This window comes from Marmota monax, unplaced genomic scaffold, assembly GCF_021218885.2.
Source record: "Marmota monax isolate L192 unplaced genomic scaffold, Marmota_monax_Labrador192_F-V1.1 WCK01_AAM20220418_F8-fsc00101, whole genome shotgun sequence".
In the NCBI taxonomy this organism is placed as follows: Eukaryota; Metazoa; Chordata; class Mammalia; order Rodentia; family Sciuridae; genus Marmota; species Marmota monax.
Genome location: NW_026692786.1, coordinates 376,102 through 395,613, shown reverse-complemented (window position 1 = coordinate 395,613; position 19,512 = coordinate 376,102). Strand labels below are relative to the sequence as shown.

Here is a 19,512-nt window from a genome sequence, read left to right as displayed (position 1 = left end):
TCACTGAGTTGCTCAGCGCCTCACCGTTGCTGAGGCTGGCTTTGAACTCATGAGCTTCCTGTCTCAGCCTCCCAAGCCACTGGAATTACAGGCTGCTTTTTATTTTTTATTTTGAGACAGGGTCTCACTAAGTTTCTGAGGGTCTTGCTAAGTTGCTGAGGCTGGCCTTGAACTTTTGATCTTCCTGTCTCAGCCTCACAAGTCACTGGGATTATAGGCATGCACCACCACCCCTGACCTCCAGAAGGATCTTTTGAACCCAGGAGTTTAAGACGATACTGGACAACACAGACCCTGTCTCAAAAAAAAAAGAAAGAAAAGAATATTTTCTTTTTCTGACTCTTCAAAAAAAATTATGTTTTCACTTTGGTTTTATGTCACAATAGATACGAAATACAAAAGCATTATATAGATCCTCAAAGTAGAATAAAAAGGGAACTTTTTCAAATCCTAAAATTTAAAAAGCTCTTTCCAGCCCCTGTATGCTGTGAAACTGGTCTGCAGCTTATATCCCTGAGTTACAGACAAGCTGCACACTCCCCGCCATATATGGACTTTTGTGTTCATATGACCTGACCATTGTTACCCCGTGTTGTGTGCTCTTTACTTCTGTGTCATGTTGAACATTTCAACGTCTTGTTCAGTCATCTCTCTTCTCACCTTCAGGTCTGTCTTGTCTCTCTGCTATGCCTTTGCTGGTTGCTGTTGTACCCCAGGAAGAGATTTCCCCTCTTCCTCTCAATTTTGGCAGAAATTGTGGGCTGAATTTCCTTGTCCTGACTTGAAGCAACTGCCTTCCCAGAAGCAATTATTGGTGTCAGGGCTTGTTCTCTTGGTCCAGGTCTGTCTCCTGTGGCCCCTGTCCCCACCTGCTTCTACCCTCTGATCCCAGAGGATCAGCATTAGGAGAATGCTGGTACCCAAAAGAAAATCAGAGTGCTAATCCACAAGAGGGCAGAATGGGCACTTGTAACTTTGGCAGAAAAACAGATAATATTAAGGATTGCTAGAGGTGACTTCTGTGCTAGGCAGTGATTTTTGCATTCTGTGAACTGGATAGACATTGACTCCTCCCAGCATTTATCCTCTTCTTCATGAATTTTATAGAGATAGCCACATAGCCAGAAAGTACAGAGCCTAGGATTTTGCCTAAGACTGTTCGCCAAAGCCCACACTCAACAGGAAATCAAAGGGACTCTCACAGGACTGGAGAGATTCAGTATGGAGATCCCTGTCCCTAAAGTATTCCCAGGGAACAAGAAGCAGGCCCTGTAGGGTTTAATTGATAAAACCCAAGAACATGTTAAAACTATATTCAAGGGCACTGAGGGTGTAGCTCAGTGATGAAACACTTGACTAGCATGCGCAAGGCCCTCCGTCACCAGTACTGGAGGAAAAAAGAACATGAAAATCTGTATCCAAGAGGAATCTATTCATGGAGAGAATACATTAACTGACTTTACCTTCCTGACTATGAAGATTATCACATATAATCTTGTGAATGAGAAAGTATTGATGTCCTTTGGTCTTCTCCACTTCCTGTCCTACCTCTCTAGCTGAGGGGTAGAGGAGCTGGGCAGATAAGTTAAAAGTGTTTGATAGATTTTGACAAAGGCTTAACAAAAGGTCAGATGAAAGTTTTTAGACATCTTTTTTTTTTTTTTAATTTTTAGTTGTAGTTGGACACAATATCTTTATTTTATTTATGTGGTGCTGAGGTTCGACCTCGGGGCCTCGCACATGCTAGGCGAGAGCTCTATCACCCAGCCACAAATCCCAGCCCCTTTTTTTTAGACATCTTTAGAAAACATTTGAACCATCCTATTCTATAGGATATAGGTAGTTAGAATAAATCAGTAAATATAATAGCTTTGTCTAGCTATTATATTGATCTAGCTTAATAAATAATGGTCTAGATCCAGGAGAATTACTAACTGGCTAAGGGGGTAGCCAGGAGTCAGTCCTTAAGGCCATTTAATGAAGGTCATGGCCCTTCACTAGAATCCCTGGCTAATCTAAAAGGATGCAGACCCTAAACTAGGCTCCTGAGTGCCCTGCTTTGGCTGCTCTGGTTCCCCTGGGGACAGTGCTCAAAATCTTGATCAATAGTATAAACTGGGCCCTGGCTACTGAAAACCTGTAGGAAGCTGTCCTGCTGAAGGCTTAGCCTTTTCACTGTCTTCTGTGAAATATGTCTAAACAAGTGAACAAATGTATGTAGTTTACAGCATAATACTGAGAAATCCCCATTCAAGTTCATCGTCCACAGGTCTGAGCTGGTACAGATTGCAACCATTGTTTATAGCCAGAGACTATTCTGATCTCCAAGTAGTTTTTATTTGTTCTCAACCTTACCACGGCTTCTATTCTATAAAGACATGAGAATACTAAAAACAGGAACCTTTATTAGGCTTACCACATGGCAGCCCTGTTACAAAGCCTTCACATAGCTCTATAGGAGAGGAACTGTTATTAGGCCCATTGAAGCCAAGGCACAAAGGGGAAGCCTGGGTTCCAAGCACAGCACAAACAGCCTTGACTCCAGCACCAGAGAATGCCTGTGTTCAGTCCTGGTCCTGCCCTAGTTGTCAATGCACCTTGGGACAAGGACTTTGTGTCTCTGAGCCCCATTCTTTGTACAGTGGAGTGGATGCTGAGTGTTCATTCAGGTCGATCAAACAAATATATAAGGCCTAGCCTAAGGTTAGTGTGGGTGTTCTGATTGTTTGTTTGTTTTTTTTCCTCCTCAGGTGCTGGGAATTGAACCCAAGGCCTCACATGTGCTAGGCAGGTGCTCTACCACTGAACTACATCTCAAGCCCTTTTTTGTTTTATTTTGAGAAAGCTTGAACTTGCAGTCCTCTACCTGAGCTCCCCAGTAGCTGGGATTACAAGCGTGTGCTGCTGCACACTGCTCCTGTTTATCTTGATGGCACCAGCCTCCTGGCCTGTCTTCCACTTGTCCGTTATACATTCTCACCTCCATTCTGCTGTTGCAGTCACTCACCAGAATCACACATTGGGAGCTAGGTGTGGTGGTGCACACCTTAATCCCAGCAACTTGGGAGACTCAAGCATGAGGATCACAAGTTCAAGGGCAGCCTCAGCAACTTAGCAAGACCCTATTTCAAAAAATAGGCTGGGGGTGTAGCTTGGTGGTAAAGCACCCCTGGGTTCAATCTTCAGTACCACAAAGAATAGAATCAAACAGGATAGATTCTGTATTGGAGATGGTATCACTTCTGAGTCCCTGGTCTGTTTCCCTGTATGCCTTTGCTCTGCAGTGACCTACCTTGCCCATAGCTTCCTCTGTGCCCCCTCATGTACAAAGCTCATGTCTTACAGAGTTTCATCTAGGCTCAGCACCCACCTCACCTCCAGGGAGCCTACCTTGATCCAGAGTTGCTTGATTGCCCTTGCTGTAGAGTTGTCTAGCTAGTCTCTCCTTTACCACGTGGCCCAGCCCTTGCTAACCCTCTGTCTTCTCCTCTCCCAGGCAACAGAGACATACAGATGATCAGCTGTGGGGCAGACAAGAGCATCTATTTTCGCAGTGCTAAGAGGGTAGGGTGGGGTGAACTCTTTGGGGTAGGGGGGAGCTTGTTGGGAGTGTCCACTGAAGGTCTTTCCTGATCTGCCAGTCCTCAGATGGACTACACTTTGTCCGTACCCACCATGTAGCAGAGAAAACCACCTTGTATGACATGGACATTGACATCACACAGAAGTATGTGGCTGTGGCCTGCCAGGACCGCAATGTGAGGTGAGAAGCTTCCCTGCACCCTTTGTTGTCCTGACCTGGGCTGGTTTCTGAACAGACCTGTAAGGGACCTCACTGGGTTCTGTCTTTTCCTTAGCTGCCTGCTTTCCTCCCTACCTGGCCCCTAAGAAGCTGGGAGGGGAAGGAACCCAGCAGGTGTTTTTTAGAAGCCAGGCTTTTCTAGGCTTAGTCAGTAGGTCCACAGAGGGCTTCTTTTAGACTCTCCTGGGAGCCTGTGTGGACTGACTGAGAGATCATAAACTCAGTCACCCACCTTCCTTAGCCCTTCCTGGGCTAGATAGTGCTGGGATCATAGCTGTGGCCCTTCTTCATAGAGCTCACAATCCACTTGGAGGACACAGTCATATCATTAGGCAGTAACAGTGCAGAATGGCTAGGAGTAAGACAAAGGGAGCCCAGGGGGATTGGGGGGCCTGAGGGAGATACCCAACTCCACCTGAGATCAAGCAGAGCTTCCTAGAGGAAGGGAACATAAGAACTGAGCTGGGGAAGATGTGTCCTCCATCTCCTTATTCAGATTGAGGGCCAAGCTTTCTGTATGGAGGGCCCATGGACACTAACAGCAGATTGCCTCCACAATCTCAGATTGAGGCAGGGTTTCAGCTCAGGCAGCAGACAGGGGGCAGGAAGCAGTAAGAAGCTGCCAGGGGAAAGGAAGGCAGTAGGAACCAGAGGGGAAATGGGACTGGCATGAGGGCATGGCCCTCCTTATGTCCCCACATTATGTCCCACTCCCCAGGATCTACAACACAGTGAATGGGAAGCAGAAGAAGTGCTACAAGGGCTCTCAGGGCGATGAAGGATCTCTGCTGAAGGTAAGTAGTGGGGGCCTCTGGGATGGAAGCCACACACCTCCACCCCCACCAAGGCCCCTGTCTGCTGCCTTGTGATGATGCCCTGTGCCAAGAGTCCACGCAGGGTGGGTTGTCAGTCAGCGGGGTCTGGGATGTTTCGCCCAGGCCTCACAGAGGGATGAAGCAGGCAGCCTGAATGACATGAGAGGACTTTTCCTGGCAGGTCCACGTGGACCCTTCAGGCACCTTCCTGGCCACGAGCTGTTCTGACAGAAGCATCTCAGTGATAGACTTTTACTCAGGAGAGTGCATTGCCAAGATGTTTGGCCATTCAGGTGAGTGTGCCTCACTGCCTGGCCCACCTCCCTTGCCACCCACAGCCATGACTCAGACACATGGGTGGCTTCTCTTTTTGCTTGCAGAAATTGTTACCGGCATGAAGTTTACATATGACTGTCGTCATTTGATCACAGTATCTGGAGACAGGTGGGACTGCCCTGGAGGCCATCCCTAGCTATACCTCTCTGATGGGGGAGAGGGTGGGACCAGCAGCACTGTGTTCACAGCCTCTTCACAAAGAGCATTTCTAAGCTTTCCAACTCACTCCCATCTTGGAAAACAATGTACATCTTGGTTTTCACACCCAGCCCTGAGTTCAAACTCTAGATCTGTCACTTATTTTCTTATAACCTGGTCATTTCTCCATTCTGAGCCTTGCTTTGCTCTTCTGTAAGAGATGATACTTCTGCCTTGAAATTAGGGCTGGGGATGTGGCTCAGTGGCCGAGTGCCCCCTGAGTTCAATCCCTGGTACCCCCCCCCCCAAAAAAAAAAAGAATTGACTGGGATTCTATATGTAAATTTTGTAGTATGTGGTTGGTGCCCAAGGAAGTCCCTTTTGTCACACCCTTAAATTTATCACATTTCTTCCCCGGAGCCCCTTTCCTCAGGTCTTGAGGCCCCCAGAGAAGGCACCGATTTGCTGGGATGTCCTAGACCCAGACCAGAGTGTAGATCCAACAATCCAGAGCCTTTGGGGAATGGGGTCTTAACTCTGGTGACCTGGGTGGCTTTGGGATCAGATGTGGCAGTGGCTCCCATGTTCATCTAGTCCTTCTTCCACATCTCTCCTTTGCTTGTGCAGCTGTGTATTCATCTGGCACCTGGGCCCAGAGATTACCACCTGCATGAAGCAGCACTTGCTGGAGATCAACCACCAGGAGCAGCAGCGGCAACAGCAACCCAAGGACAGGAAGTGGGGCAGCCACCCCAGGTCCTGGCAGCCTCATCCAGTCCCCAGGGATCCCTGGAGGAGCGATGTGGGGACATGACCAGGGCCCAAACAGCCCTAGGCCCTGCCCTAGCACATTCACAGCCTGATCAAGGAGACAAACGTTGAAAACAAAGTTCTAAACACATATGAGAAGAGTTTTGAAGCACAGAATCAATGTGCTTGGCAATCCTCTGAGCATTGTGATACTGTGATGGAGGAGCCCCAAGGGTCTGGGGAAACCAGAGGGTCCCTGACCCCGCAGTGATGGGGAGCGGGTAATCAGGGGAGAGTACAGCGGAGCTGAGTGTCCTCTTACTCTAAAAAAAAAAAAAAAACTAACATTTCTTCACTTCTTCACTTACTTCTTTGAGTCCCTCAAACATATTTCTTTGAAATCTTTATGCTACAAACCAACTTTATTTAGAGCAAACTCAGGCTCTAATTTTTTGTTTGGGGTGGGAGGGTTTTTTGATTTGTTTTTTGTTTTTTCTTTTTTGTGTAGGGCACTGGGGATCAAACCCAGGGCAATGTGTAAGTGAGGCAGTCACTCTGTCCCTGAGACATCTGCAGCCCAATGGTGGGATAATTATTTTAAGCAGGAAGATTTTTTGGTTTTCCTCTCTGGTACCTCTGGATCTATCTCTATCTGTGCTTCTCCTCCTGGATGATTTGCCATTACCTCCACGTGGACTCCCAAGGCCCCATGGGGACCAAGCTTTGACATGGGCCACAGGTCCTGAGGTGGCACTGGAGTGTCACAGACTTAGGCATCAAGGGAGTGGGCAGCTTCCTTTGGCTCTTGGTTTTGAGGCTCACATCCCACCGTGGAGCTCCGGGGCCCACCTTGTCCAGCATGATTGAGCCTCCCATGCTCAGAATTGGCAAAGCTTCATTGCTTCCACCTGAAGGGAACCCAGTGGCAAAGACTTTGGCCTCATTGTCTGCTTTGTGTGTCCCACTGCTGTGTTCTTAAGAGTCTTGTCATCAAACCCAACCTTTGTCATATCTCATTTATTGTATGTTTCTAGTGGAGAGGATGTGTCAAGTTCAACACCTCTTGGCACCATCTTGGCTGGAAGCCAAAACTATGTCCCTGTGGAGCTTAGTACAGGGCCCGGGTCTAGGCAAGTCCTCCCACTTCACCTCATTTGCTTATATTTCTCTCCTTTCATCCTTCTTCCTGGCTTTAGGCAGGAGACATATGCATCCATGCCCAGTGAGATTCTGTCCTTAAGCCCTGGAGAGCAAACAGAAGATGAGATGGAAGAGGAGTGTGAACCAGAGGAGCTGCTGAAAACACCATCCAAAGAGAGCTTGGATCCAGGTTGGGGAAAGGGCCTGTCTGCAGGGGCCTATTTTGAATTGTCAGCATAGGGAATCATTGCTGGGGGGTCTGGCCCACTACCATACTTGTCACTTGAGCTGTTTGTTCTCTTTTCATGGATTCCATATGTCCTTCCAGATCCTCAGTGCCTACTAACCAATGGCAAGCTGCCACTCTGGGCCAAGCGGCTGGTGAGTCTTCTGGGAGAGTCGAATGCCTAGGGGCTGCAAGGAGGGGCCTCCCCATCTTCCTCTTCCTTCTAGAAACCCTTCCCAGGTCTTTCCTTTGCTTGGAGAACCTCATTGTCCTTCCAGTTTCAGCTCTGGCATTATACTAGCTGTTGGAGATAAGCAGTGATCGAGACACATAAAAAGCTCACCCTTCTCAGTCTCACTTGCTAGTGTGGGAGAGGGACAGTAACCACATTAAATAAGTAAATGATGTAGTATGTTGAGAGCTAATAAGTGCTATGGAGAAAAAGATATTAAGAAGGAAAATAAGGTCAGTCATGGTGGCACATGCCTATAATCCCAGCAGCTCCGGAGGCTGAGGCAGGAGGATCGTGAGTTCAAAGCCAGCCTCAGTAACAGCAAGGTGCTAAGCAACTCAGTGAGACCCTGTCTCTACATGAAATACAAAATAGGGCTGGGGATGTGGCTCTGTGGGTCGAGTGCATGTGGATTCAATACCTAGTACTAAAAAAAGATGGAATGAACAACAACAACAAGATGGAATGAATGTTGACTAGGCTGGGGGCTTGTAGGTTAGAAGCCAACAGCAGAATCCTAACATCTAGGTTGGGGAGTATTTCAGGAACATGTCATACCTCAGGTCTAGGCATAAATGCCAGCTCCTCAGAGAGCATCCTTTTCTGCAGACCAGGTCAGGGCACCTAGCCATGCTCACTCAGCCCCCAGCCAGCTTCTTGTGAACACATATTACAGTTAGAATGACATTCAACAAATATTCATAGCATGCTTTCTCTGTTTTAAGCCTCTTTTTTTTAAGTACTTTTTTAGTTGTATGTGGACACAATACCTTTTTTTTTTTTTTTTTAATATGGTGCTGAGGATCAGACCCAGTGCCTCACATGTGCTAGGCAAGTGCTCTACCACTGAGCCCCAGCCCCAGCCCTGTTTTAAGCCTTTTATATATATTTTCTCATTGGATCCTCACTGAGGTAGGGGCTTATAAGGATAAGATAAGCTTATAAGATAAGCTCCATGAGAGAGAAAATGAAGCCCAGAAAGGTATAAGTAATTAGCCAGGTGTCACACTGCTAGGCATTAGGAGATGTGAGGTTGGCCCTGTGCAGGCCAGCTTCACACCCTGTGTTCTCAAACAGCACCCTCCACTGTCTCCAATAGTGGTTTTGTCAGGAAGCAGTGTTAAGTAGAACTAGGGTGGGAGTAAGGAGAGGTAGCCATATTTTGGATGTATGGATGGAAGAGCTACCAGAATCTGCAGATGACACACAATGTGGAGCATAAGGGACAGACTGAGGGAGAGGAAGAAAGGATGAGGCCAAGATTTAGGGCCTGAACAACTGGAAAGAATAACAAAGGCAGGGAAGGTTTTAGGAGGAACAGGTTTGGGGAGATCAGGAGTGGAGTTTTCAACAGGTTAACTCAGGAATGTCTACTATACATCCACGCAGAGATGTAGAGCAGCTGCCTTAAGAGAAAGGCTGGAGATATGTTTCTGGAAGTTGTTTCTGAAAAGTATTTAAAGCCAAGAGACTGGGTGAGGTCCATGCAGTGTCCATGGCTCTCACTGCAGTTGGTGAGCACTTGGCTGGCTGCTTGACTATCCACTGTCCCTCAAGCTAGGAGATGATGATGTGGCAGATGGCTCAGCCTTCCACACCAAGCGCAGCTACCAGCCACATGGCCGCTGGGCAGAGCGGGCTGACCAGGAGCCCCTCAAGACCATTCTGGATGCCCGGGACCTGGATTGCTACTTTACCCCCATGAAGCCTGAAAGTCTAGAGGACTCCATTCTAGACACAGTGGAGCCACAGAGCCTGGCAGGCCTGCTAAGCGAGGTACATCCTAGCCCAGCCTACAGCCCCTGCCCCATGCCTTCCCACCCAGGACTTGGGGCTTCCATGCTTTCATTTTGAAAATAGTGCTGAGTATCTGATTCCAGGGGTGTAGAGAAGATTATGGGAGATAGTAGGGGGCAGGAGGGTGAACCTTGGGATTCTTTGGGAAGTGGGTCACTTGGAGTTAAGACATGGGACCATGAAGCCGGGCGCAGTGGAGCACACCTGTAATCCTAGCAGCTCGGGAGGCAGAGGCAAGAGGATTGCAAGTTCAAAGTCAGCCTCAGCGATAGGGAAGCACCAAGCAACTCAGTGAGACCTTGTCTCTAAATAAAATACAAAATAGGTTGGGAATGTGGCTCAGTGGCTGAGTGTCCCTGAGTTCAATCCCTGGTTCCCCCCCCCCCCCAAAAAAAAAAAAGAAAGAAGGAAAGAAATTGGGCCCTGGTACAGGCCTATTCCTAGGTGGGAGCCATTCAAATAGACAGAGCTCTGGTTTAAGCCCTGTGTCCATGTGACTTGAAGTAAGAGGCTTACCTCTCTAAGCCTCCATTTAAAAAAAAAATGCTCAAAACCATCTCTGAATAAATTAATACCCAAATAAATAAATAAAGCAATCTCCTCTGCCTCTGAGGACTTTTGTAGAAATGCAGTGCTAAGGACAAGGCCTGGGCCCCTAGAGAGAGGTAACCAAGCAACTTTAGCTCTTACCCTATTATTTTATAAAAGAACATTCTTTCTTATTCTAATGCATAATATTATAAATTTTCTTCTAATACATGTTATATATACAGTAACGTGCATAGATATAGGTATACAGCTTGATGGCTTTTTTTTCTTCTTTTTTTTTGGGGGGGGGGGTACTTAGAATTGAAACCAAGGGTTCTTTATCACTGAGCCACATCCACAGCCCTTTTTATTTTTGTTGTGAGACAGAGTCTCGCTAAGTTGCTTAGGGCCTCACTAAATTGCTGTGGCTGGTCTCAAACTTGTGATTTTCCTGCCTCAGCCTCCTGAGTAACTGGGATTATAGCCATGCGCCACTGCACCCAGTGGTGTGCCTATTCTTAAGCATCGTATAAATGGACTCTTAAAGGCTTGGGCCTCTTATCCCTTTGAAGACATGCCTATTCCCCACCTGTAAAGGGACCAGTAGTGCAGAGGGTGCACAGAAGGAACTCAGGGCGGGGGTAGCAGAGCACTTGGCAGAGGCTCTAGCTCAGTGTCCAGCAGTGGGCTGCCGCCATTATTCCTGCTCTGTCACTTACCAGCTAGCATCTGAGAGCCTGGGTGCCACTGCTGCCTCAGAAGAGCTATGCTTTTCCCTCCCTAGTCAGAGAGTCCCCAGGAAGATGGCTGTGGGCATTCCTCCTTCCTGCCCCTACAGAGGGAGTCACCTGAGGCCAGAGAGCTCATCATCTACTCCCTGGAGGCAGGAATGACAATCACAGGGACAGACAGGTGGGTCCCCTTGCACCAAGGGCAGCCTTAGTCGGAGAGAGGAAACCCCCTTTGATAGGCACACTCTGGAAGAACTCTCTGCTCTCCCAGTGGACCTGTGGGAATAAGGATGGGTGAGGCAGAGGGATGAGTCCCAGGTGGGTCAGGTGCCCAGGCCTGTTGCCTCAGCTACAGCCTCAGTTTCCTTGGCCCCAGCTGAAATGTGGAAGGGAGCACTCAAAGGAAACAAGAGAGGCTGCAGAAGTGCTCCCAGGAGGAGCAGGGCGCAGGTGCCTAGGAGCTCAGGGTGGGGGCCAGTTGTTACAATCCCCCCTGTTGGCATTTCAGTGAGAAGGAGGTGGAGTCAGGGCCTAGAGACCAGCAAGGAGACTCCTATCTCAGAGTCTCTTCCATCAGCTCCAAGGATCAGAGCCAACCTGAGGGTGAGTGAAGGGCAGACAAAGGCCCTATGAAAGTCTGTTCATTCAGCTAGGCCCCTTTCTGGGCACTGATGGTGACCTTGACCCAATCCTCCTGGAGCTCACTATCTGTCACAGAAGGCAGACATACTCCCTGCTATTACCTGAACATTCTGGAACCCAGCAGCCCCCTAGCTGGGAGCCCAACTCTGCCACCTCCTTGATTGTAACTTGCTGATTCATAAAAATGGGAGTTAGGCTATCATTGCCTCCATTCTTCAGATGGGGAAACCAAAGCCCAAGAGCAGCTGAGCCACATGTCCTGGCTGGCTCACCCAGGAAGGGCCCCAGCAGTGGACTTTTGACCTGTGCTTTGTTCCTGCAGACTCAGGGGAGTCGGAAGTCGACTTGGAGTGTAGTTTTGCCACCATTGATTCCACTCCTCCACAACCTGACCCTGACCCTCAGTGTGCTATGATGAAGCCCCACATGCCAGGTGAGCCAGACACCTGGGTAAGGGCCGTGCATGGGTCTAAGAGATAGTCACAATACATAAAACCCCCTGGCCCCATGTTAGGCCTGAACCTTAGTTTCCTTGCCTGGAAGATGAGATCCTTTTCTATCAGCCCAATGGCAATAGGGTGTGTGACAGGTTAGTCCAGCTTTCTCCATTGTCAGGTGACACCTGCCATGACTCATGGTATTGACAGCTTTTCTCTTCCCTATCCCTCCTTCCTGGCACCTCTTTCCAGAATGCCCAGGTACAGCAGAAGAGTCGTCCCGACCTGAAGGACCAGGCTTGGCCAACAGCTCCCTGCCTCAGACCCCCGAGCAGGAGAAGTATCTCCGCCACCACTTTGAGACACTTACTGATGTCCACCCTGAAGGTAGGGCCCGACCCAGCACCAGACCTGCCTGGGCTGTCTGTCTAGTGCTGAGCACAGTGTGGGTGTCCCTGAGATAGGTCTTTTCCTGGCAGAGCAGGAGAGCAGATGACCTCTCAAGGACTGAGCTGCACAGTTCCTCTCTCTGCTCTGCTGGCTTCTAAAGTGCAAGTGTTGTGTCTGCTGATGGGGCTTCTGGGAATCTACTGGCTGGCCTGTGGGTCTGCCTGCATCCAGGACCGATTGGCCAAGAGGAATCTGAGGGCCCTGTCATCATCTTCTCTTAGAGCTTTTCCATGGGTCCCGGGGAGACACAAAGGTCTCTGACTCTGAGGACTACTTCTTCAATCCTCGCCTGAGCATCTCAGCCCAGTTTCTCTCACGCCTCCAAAAGAAATCCAGGTAGAAGCTAGTAACTCCCTCCATTCCCCCGCCCCTACAGGCACCACAGAGCAGGCTGTGTGAGGGTCTCTCTCCCATCTGGCTTCCTCAGGTGCACCCATGCCTTCCCTTCCCAACTGCCCCTGCACCTTTTGAAGTCTCCAGAGGTCAAGTCCACAGGCCGAGGGGGAAGCCAGCCCAAAACAGAGCTCCTGAGAGCAGGTACTGGCTACGCCTCCCCAGATAAGATCAACGTGAGTATTGGCGTCACCTCCCTCAGGGCACAGGGCTGAGAACTAGGAGGCCTTGTCCTCACCTCAGCTGTGCTTGCAGGTCCTCTCTGGGGGGAAGGCGGGGGAATCCCTCGAGACCCTGGAGGCCTGGTGCCCACTGAGTAAGTGTTCCCAATTCTAGACAAACAGCCCTGGGTGCCCAGCTTAACTGTGGGAAGTATCCATTCAGACCCTGTACCCTCTGTGACTGGTGTGTTGAGAGTGAGCCATCTGCTTCCTTTCCAGGCCCCTGCCTCCCAGGCCTGGTGCCCTGTGTCCCTGCCTCCTCAGTGCCAACCACAGACAGGAAGCCGACACCCACATCGATACCTGCCCCAGGCCTGGCTCAGGGTGTCTTCCCTTCACCCTGTTCATACATGAAGACCACTGCTAGCTCCCATGCCAGGATATCACGCAGCATCTCCCTTGGGGACAGTGAGAGCCCAGTCATGGCTGAGCTGACCAGGCCCCTCCACAGGCCCTCATCCATGGGGGAACTGGCCTCCTTGGGCCAGGAGCTCAAGGCCATGACCACCAGAGTGATACCCAGTTCTGACAATGAAGGCCAAGAACCTGTCCTGCCCTCCTGGGGCAACCATGAGGCCCGAGCCAGCTTGAGACTGACCCTGTCAAGTGTCTATGATAGGCTCCTCCTGCCTCCACCCTCACTGGAGCCATCTACCACATGTGTCTGGTCCCAGGAGTTCACAGGCACCCAACCTGGTGTAGCGGGTATAACAGGCAGCTTCCTAGCCCCCAGCCCTGTTGATGTGAGCACCATGGGGCTCCACAACTCTGTCTTTCTTCCAAAGCTCCCAGCCCCTGAGCCCCTTACCCCTCCTGCCCACCCCAACAGCCCCCAGCTTGCAGACACCAGGCCTGGGGCCATTGGTGGCACAACATCCCTCCTGGAGCCCACCCCTGGTGAGTGTTACCCTGAGGACAAGGGACAGACCCCTAAGATCATCCCCTGTGCTAGTTGGCTCAGCTTCTAATCTGGGCACTTGACCTAACCAAAGGGACTCTGCAAATCTTTCATTTGTTCATTTATTTGCATAAATGTTTAATGAGCACATCAATATATGTGTTGAACCTTGTTCTAGGTCCTGGGGACATGGGACATGGTGGCAAACAAAGTAACAGAAAATTGACATCTTTCTTGGGGGAGATAGCCAGACAAAATCTATAAGGAAATTGTCAAATTTATCAGAGTGCTGTGTGCTAAAGAGAACTAACAGAAGGGGTTGGGCAGTGAGAAGGCGAGCACCAGTGGCCACTTTAAACAGGAGGATGAGAAAAGGCCACAGGGAGGAGGTTACATTTAGCAAAGACCTGCAGAGAGAAGGGAAGGGAACGTTGGGGACTGAGGGAAGTGTTCTAGACGGGACAACATTTGAAATCAGCCCAACCATCTGGATTCTTCCCAGAGCAGGTAGAAAGCCAAAGTGTCTTGCTCATTCCCTCCTGTCCACCCTCAGATGCACCCAGTCTGATCCGGAGTAGCCCTGGACACTGGAGGGAACACGGGCTGCCAGCTGAGGTCCTTCCTTCAGCTCCCCCTGAGCTGAGCAATGTGGGGAGCATCGTGCACAGACTGCAGGCTGCCTTCCAAGAAGCCCTGGACCTTTACCACATGGTAAGCCATGATTGAGGGAAAGGGCTGAGGAAGCTCCTTGGGACTGTCTGGCCTGGATGGCCCCTGACATATTTGACATCCCTTACAGTTGGTCTCCAGCAACCAGGTGGGCACTGAACGGCAGCAAGCACAGGCTGAGCTGGCCTCCACCTTCCTTTGGATCCACAGCCAGCTGGAAGCCAGCGACTGGCTAGTTGGGACTGATGGGACCCCAGCCCCAACCCTACCCAGCCCAGATCCCCCGTCCCCACCCACACTATGCCCCCTGGCCAGCCCAGGTCCCCCATTCCCACCTATGCTATGCCCCCTGGCCAGTCCAGACTTGCAAGCCCTGCTGGAACACTACTCAGAGCTGCTGGTGCAGGCTGTGCGCAGGAAGGCACGGGGGGACTGAGGCTAGCAACCCGCCCTGTTCTGAAGAAATTGCTATTTTAAGGAAATAAACTGACAGCTTGGAGCAATAGTTCCTGGTGTGTGTCTTGGCCCATCCACACAGCCACCGTCAGGTGAATGCAGGGAGAGGGGAAGAGGGCCATCCTCAGATAGACCTGCTGGGAACTCACATCCGTCCTGTTCTGAGATGGCTCCGGTGGTTGATTTAAGGGGGTACATCAAAGGCAGGGATAAGGTTTCAAGGGAGTCTTGGCAGGTGCTGTGTGGGCCATGGCAGAGCAGGAAATAAATTCACGTTGTCTCTGGGCAGTTGACCAGAGGAAATGTCCACTGGTCATTCCCAGACACCAGATGTCTCTATCCACAAGGCTTCCATGCGTGGTGACCCACATGCAACCCTTGGACGGCTTCTGACAGCCTCAGGGTCTGGCCTCCCACATCTCCTGTACCCAGACCATTGAGCTCCTACAGAGGGATCGTTCACTTGTGGTCCTTCCCCATTGGGGCCCAGCTGTACTCCAGAGAGGGGCTGGCCCCCAATCCCTGCCCACTGCTGACAGCCTGCAAACCCACAGAACTTCTGAGCGGATCACCACTATCAGCCTTGCCCACTAGTACATGTATTGCCACACCACTGGTCCTTTAAGGTCCAGGCTGCTATTGTTCCATCTGCAATAGTGAAAGTAGGAGAGACAAATAGACTGGCCCACTGGACACTCTGGCAGCAGGCCCAGGCTACCCAGCAGCTGGGACCAGTAATTCCTTCTCCAGCAAAACTGGGTCCAACTTCAACCCGTGAGCTGCCAGCAAGCATCTGGCATCTGGCCACATGGTGTATCTGCCAAGAAGGCCACTCATGACCACAGATGCCCCCAAGCCCCAAACTTCTATGTAAAGGAAACCGGATGGGCCGTGGCAGTCCTACCTCGTGGCCTACTGTGGCCTGTGAGTTCTTCCCAGTCTGTTGGTTCTCATGGCCCACCAGCAACGGATCAGAGGGATTCAGTTCCTCACCCAGGCCCCTGAGCTGAGACAGGAACCTAAGTTTGCCTGGTGGCAGAGCTGGACCTCTTAACATGGAGACACAGCCCTCTGCTGCCATAACGTGCCACACCTCAGGACCAATCGTGCTGTTGTTCAGGAACACCTGCCAGTCCCTCCAGGTGCCTGTCACTGTTCAACTCCTCAGGGAAGAGTGAGGAACAGGTCAGGCAAAGCATCCGCCTGGTGGCACTCACCCTCCAGAAAGTGGCACAGACACTGAAATTAGAACAATAGCCATGAAACTAGGTAGGCCAAGAGGTTCACTGTGCTGATTGAAGGGCCAGGGAAGGACTTTCCTAGGTGACATTTGAGCTGAGGCTTGATAGAGGACATTTTAAGAACATACTAAGGTAGACAGAAACACCCTGTGGGAGGATCAGACCCAGAATGTGTAAGGAACAGCAGCCAAGCTCGGGTGGCTGGAAGGGAGTAAGCCAGGGAGAGAGGAGGAGATGAATAGAGAGGAGCAATGGGGCCTCATTGCTTTATAACATTTAAGAAACAACTGCTTTTTGCTAAAGTCCCTGTTGGTATTTGGGGAGATGTCCAGTATTGTCAAACCTCCCTCCCCTCTGCCTCAGGGAGGTGGCCCAGAACTTCTAACAGATTTGACCTCTGCCCCAGGGCTCAGTCCAGGCCCTCCAGGGGAGAAAGTGTTTCATCAAACCTAGGATGATAATCTAGGAAAGACTAACACAGACACCCTCATAGGACTGTGACCCTCCTTCCTTTTTTGGCCACTGTTGCCCGAGATTCCTGAGGCAAGTTTTGGTATGGTATCCAGTTCTTCACACAATTACCCATCTTTTCACTCTGCATCATAATAAACTGTATCATAGCAAACACTTGGCTTATGGGGACCCAAGCTTAGGGACATTTGTTACTCTTGATTATGTCATCGTGAGCCTGGCCTCTTCCTCTCCTCTGTCAGCCTGAGTCAGTTTCACCTTCCAGCTCAGGGCCTCACACTTGCAACATGGCTGCTGTGGCACCCAGCAGTACATCCTCATTCAATCAGAAGCAAAGGCATGAAGCAGAGCAGACCCAAGGTGGCAGGAAAGAAATGCAAATCCTTCTCAGAGTCCTCCCCTTCATCACAGGCAACAGGAATGGAGATTTCTTCAATTTGCTTTTGCTTGGGCCATCCCTCCTCTTCTGGGCATTTTGTTGCTGACACAGACTTGGGTTCTTAGCAAGAAAGGAGGGTGGGCTGGTAGTTAGAGAGGATCCAGATCCCCTCTTTCAAATGCAAAGCTTTTTGGGGGGTAGGAGGTACTGAATATTGAACACAGGTTCACTCTACCAATGAGCTACATCGCCACCTATTGGATATGGAAAATGAAAAACCCCAAGATAGTGTGGCCTGGGAAAGGGAATGAATGAAATAGAAAGCCATACACTGACAGCTTTCATCTCTTTCAAGATAAATCCTTTTCAGATGCTGGCCACTGGTGGGGAGAAAGTTTTCATCAAACCTAGAATGACAGTCTTTAGGAAACACTAATCTCTTCCAAGATAAATCCTCTCCAGGTGCTAACCACTGACTCCCAACACAAAAACCCAAATTCCTGAATGCCCAACTGACACACTCACTAAATCACCCATAACTTACATAAGCCCAGGCCCTTCTTTGTTCAGTGGCTCATTTTCCACCAGGAGAGTGAGTCCATCAGAACCATGACTCCCCATTCCTGAACAAAAGCATTTGGCTGATCTGTGAAGTTTGCATCTGGCCCAGTCTTTTTGTGCTAATACCACCCTTTTTTAAAAACTATTTTTTTGAGTGGTATATACACAAAATTAAATGTTATTTGGCCATAAAGAAGAATGAAATTATGGCATTTGCTAGTAAATCTATGGAACTGGAGACTATCATGCTAAGTGAAGTAAACCAGTCCCAAAAAACCAAAGGCCAAATGTTCTCTCGATATATGAATGCTGACTCAGAACAGACACGGGGTCTTGGGGAGGTTCACCAGATTAGACAGTGGGAAGTGGATGGAGGGAGGGGGATGGAAATGGAAAAGAAAGTAGAATGAATCAGACATAACTTTCCCATGTTCATATGTGAATACACGACTCATCACGTATAACCACAAAAATGGGAAGTTAGACTCCATGGTATGTATGATATGTCACAATACATTCTACTGTCATGTATAACTAAAAATAACAAATTAAAAAAATTTTTAAGTTTTATTTTGAGACAGGGTCTTGCTAAGTTGCCTAGGCTGGCCTCCAACTTATGATCCTCCTGTCTCAGCCTCCTAAGTAGCTAGGATTACAAGCATGCACTACCATGCCCAGCCCAAATGCCAAGTTTTTAATCCCTGGAAAAATCAGAGTTGCTCTTTGGACAAACCATAGGGTTAAGAAACCCCTGATGGGGGGGGGCTGGAATTGTGGCTCAGTGATGGACCACTTGCCTCACACGTGTGAGGCACTAGGTTCGTTCCTCAGCACCACATAAAAACAAATAAACAAAATAAAGGTATTGTGTCCACCTACAACTAAATACATATATGAAGAAGAAGAAGAAGAAGAAGAAGAAGAAGAAGAAACTCCTGCCGATGGGTGGGATTGTAGCTCAGTGGTTGAGCACTTGCCTCACATGCATGAGGCACTGGATTCGATCCTTAACACCACATTAAAAAAAAAATAAATAAAACAAAGATATTGTGTCCATCTACAACTAAAAAAATTTTTTTAAAAAGAAAGAAACCCCTGCTGGTGGTGGAGTGTTCAAAGGCAGGAGGTTTATGAACCAACAGGGCCCCAGCAGGAAGATGCTCACACTCTTGGGGGATATTCCAAAGAGTTAAACAAATGAGTCATTTGCAAAGATGTGGGCAGGGACCAGGGAAACTGCCAAAGCTGATACAGCATCCAGTACTGGTGCCAGAGGGGAGTTTGTATCACCTGTAGGCAGGAGAAACAAAAGGAGGGAAGGAGAACCCAGAAGAGCAAATTTTGGGGCAAGGGCTCCCCAGAGGGGAGCTGTGGCCCTAGCAACTGCATGGAGGGAGCTGGGGAAATCAACCTCTGCCGCAGTCTGGCTGGGCACAATCAGGAGCCACTTGTCAAAAGAAACTAACTTTATTTTTAGAACCACACACGAAAAACAAAATAGCCTCTCAGGAAAAACCCTCAGAGCCTCAACTGCCACCACCGGCTTTCCACAAGCCTCTCTCTCCCACACAAGCTTCTCTCCACCTCCTACAATCCTCCTGCTCTTGAGGCCGATTGGCTGGGTCACGTGGGCGGAGCCAAAAAAGTCCCCCAATGAGCAGCTCCGTGGTCTGAAAGGGCAGGGAAACAGTCCAATGAGCATCACCGCAGAGGAGCCAATCAGCTAGATGTTGCTGGGGCCGAGGAGCCAATCAGCTAGATGTTGCTGGGGCCGCTGTGAGCCAATCATCAGCCAGCAGCTGGAAGTTTGCTGGCAGCTGGAAGTTTGCTGGGGCCCCTTTGGCTGTGGCTCTCAACATCTCCCCCTCTCTGTTTAAACAACAAGCATGTGGCTTAGGGACCGTGCCTGTTAGGCAGTCCAATTCAACATATGGTCCTTACCCGTCATCGGATGAACTGACCTCTAGGCGTCAGCCTCCTGTCTTAGGTTGGTACCACTGCAATTGGATCATACCCGTCACTGACTACCGGTCCAGCATACAGCCATACTTGTGGATAGGCCTTTGCACCTGTGGGGGGGTGAGGTTCTTTGCCTCACCTCTGTTGGCCCCCAAATTTTAGACCATCACTAGTAGAGGAGGATGCAAAATGCCATGACATTAAGCCAATTGAGGGCTCCTTTGAAAAATTGTACCACCG

The 19,512-nt window shown here is 49.6% G+C and overlaps 1 protein-coding gene across 1 annotated transcript in view; it reads left to right on the top strand.

Annotated features, from left to right (window-relative positions):
• Positions 1-14,699, top strand: part of Wdr62 (WD repeat domain 62) — a 39,182-nt gene extending 24,483 nt beyond the window's left edge. The window contains exons 14-32 of the mRNA XM_046447974.2: positions 3,497-3,564; positions 3,642-3,763; positions 4,521-4,596; positions 4,799-4,910; positions 4,998-5,061; positions 5,719-5,847; positions 7,038-7,171; positions 7,310-7,362; positions 8,997-9,215; positions 10,549-10,676; positions 11,004-11,098; positions 11,460-11,570; positions 11,827-11,961; positions 12,246-12,360; positions 12,452-12,593; positions 12,673-12,733; positions 12,858-13,535; positions 14,090-14,247; positions 14,336-14,699. Coding sequence (XP_046303930.1) covers positions 3,497-3,564; positions 3,642-3,763; positions 4,521-4,596; positions 4,799-4,910; positions 4,998-5,061; positions 5,719-5,847; positions 7,038-7,171; positions 7,310-7,362; positions 8,997-9,215; positions 10,549-10,676; positions 11,004-11,098; positions 11,460-11,570; positions 11,827-11,961; positions 12,246-12,360; positions 12,452-12,593; positions 12,673-12,733; positions 12,858-13,535; positions 14,090-14,247; positions 14,336-14,641 — 2,906 coding nt within the window. The 3' untranslated portion in view covers positions 14,642-14,699. The remainder of the gene's footprint in view (positions 1-3,496; positions 3,565-3,641; positions 3,764-4,520; positions 4,597-4,798; positions 4,911-4,997; positions 5,062-5,718; positions 5,848-7,037; positions 7,172-7,309; positions 7,363-8,996; positions 9,216-10,548; positions 10,677-11,003; positions 11,099-11,459; positions 11,571-11,826; positions 11,962-12,245; positions 12,361-12,451; positions 12,594-12,672; positions 12,734-12,857; positions 13,536-14,089; positions 14,248-14,335) is intronic.
• Positions 14,700-19,512: the final 4,813 nt, after the last annotated feature.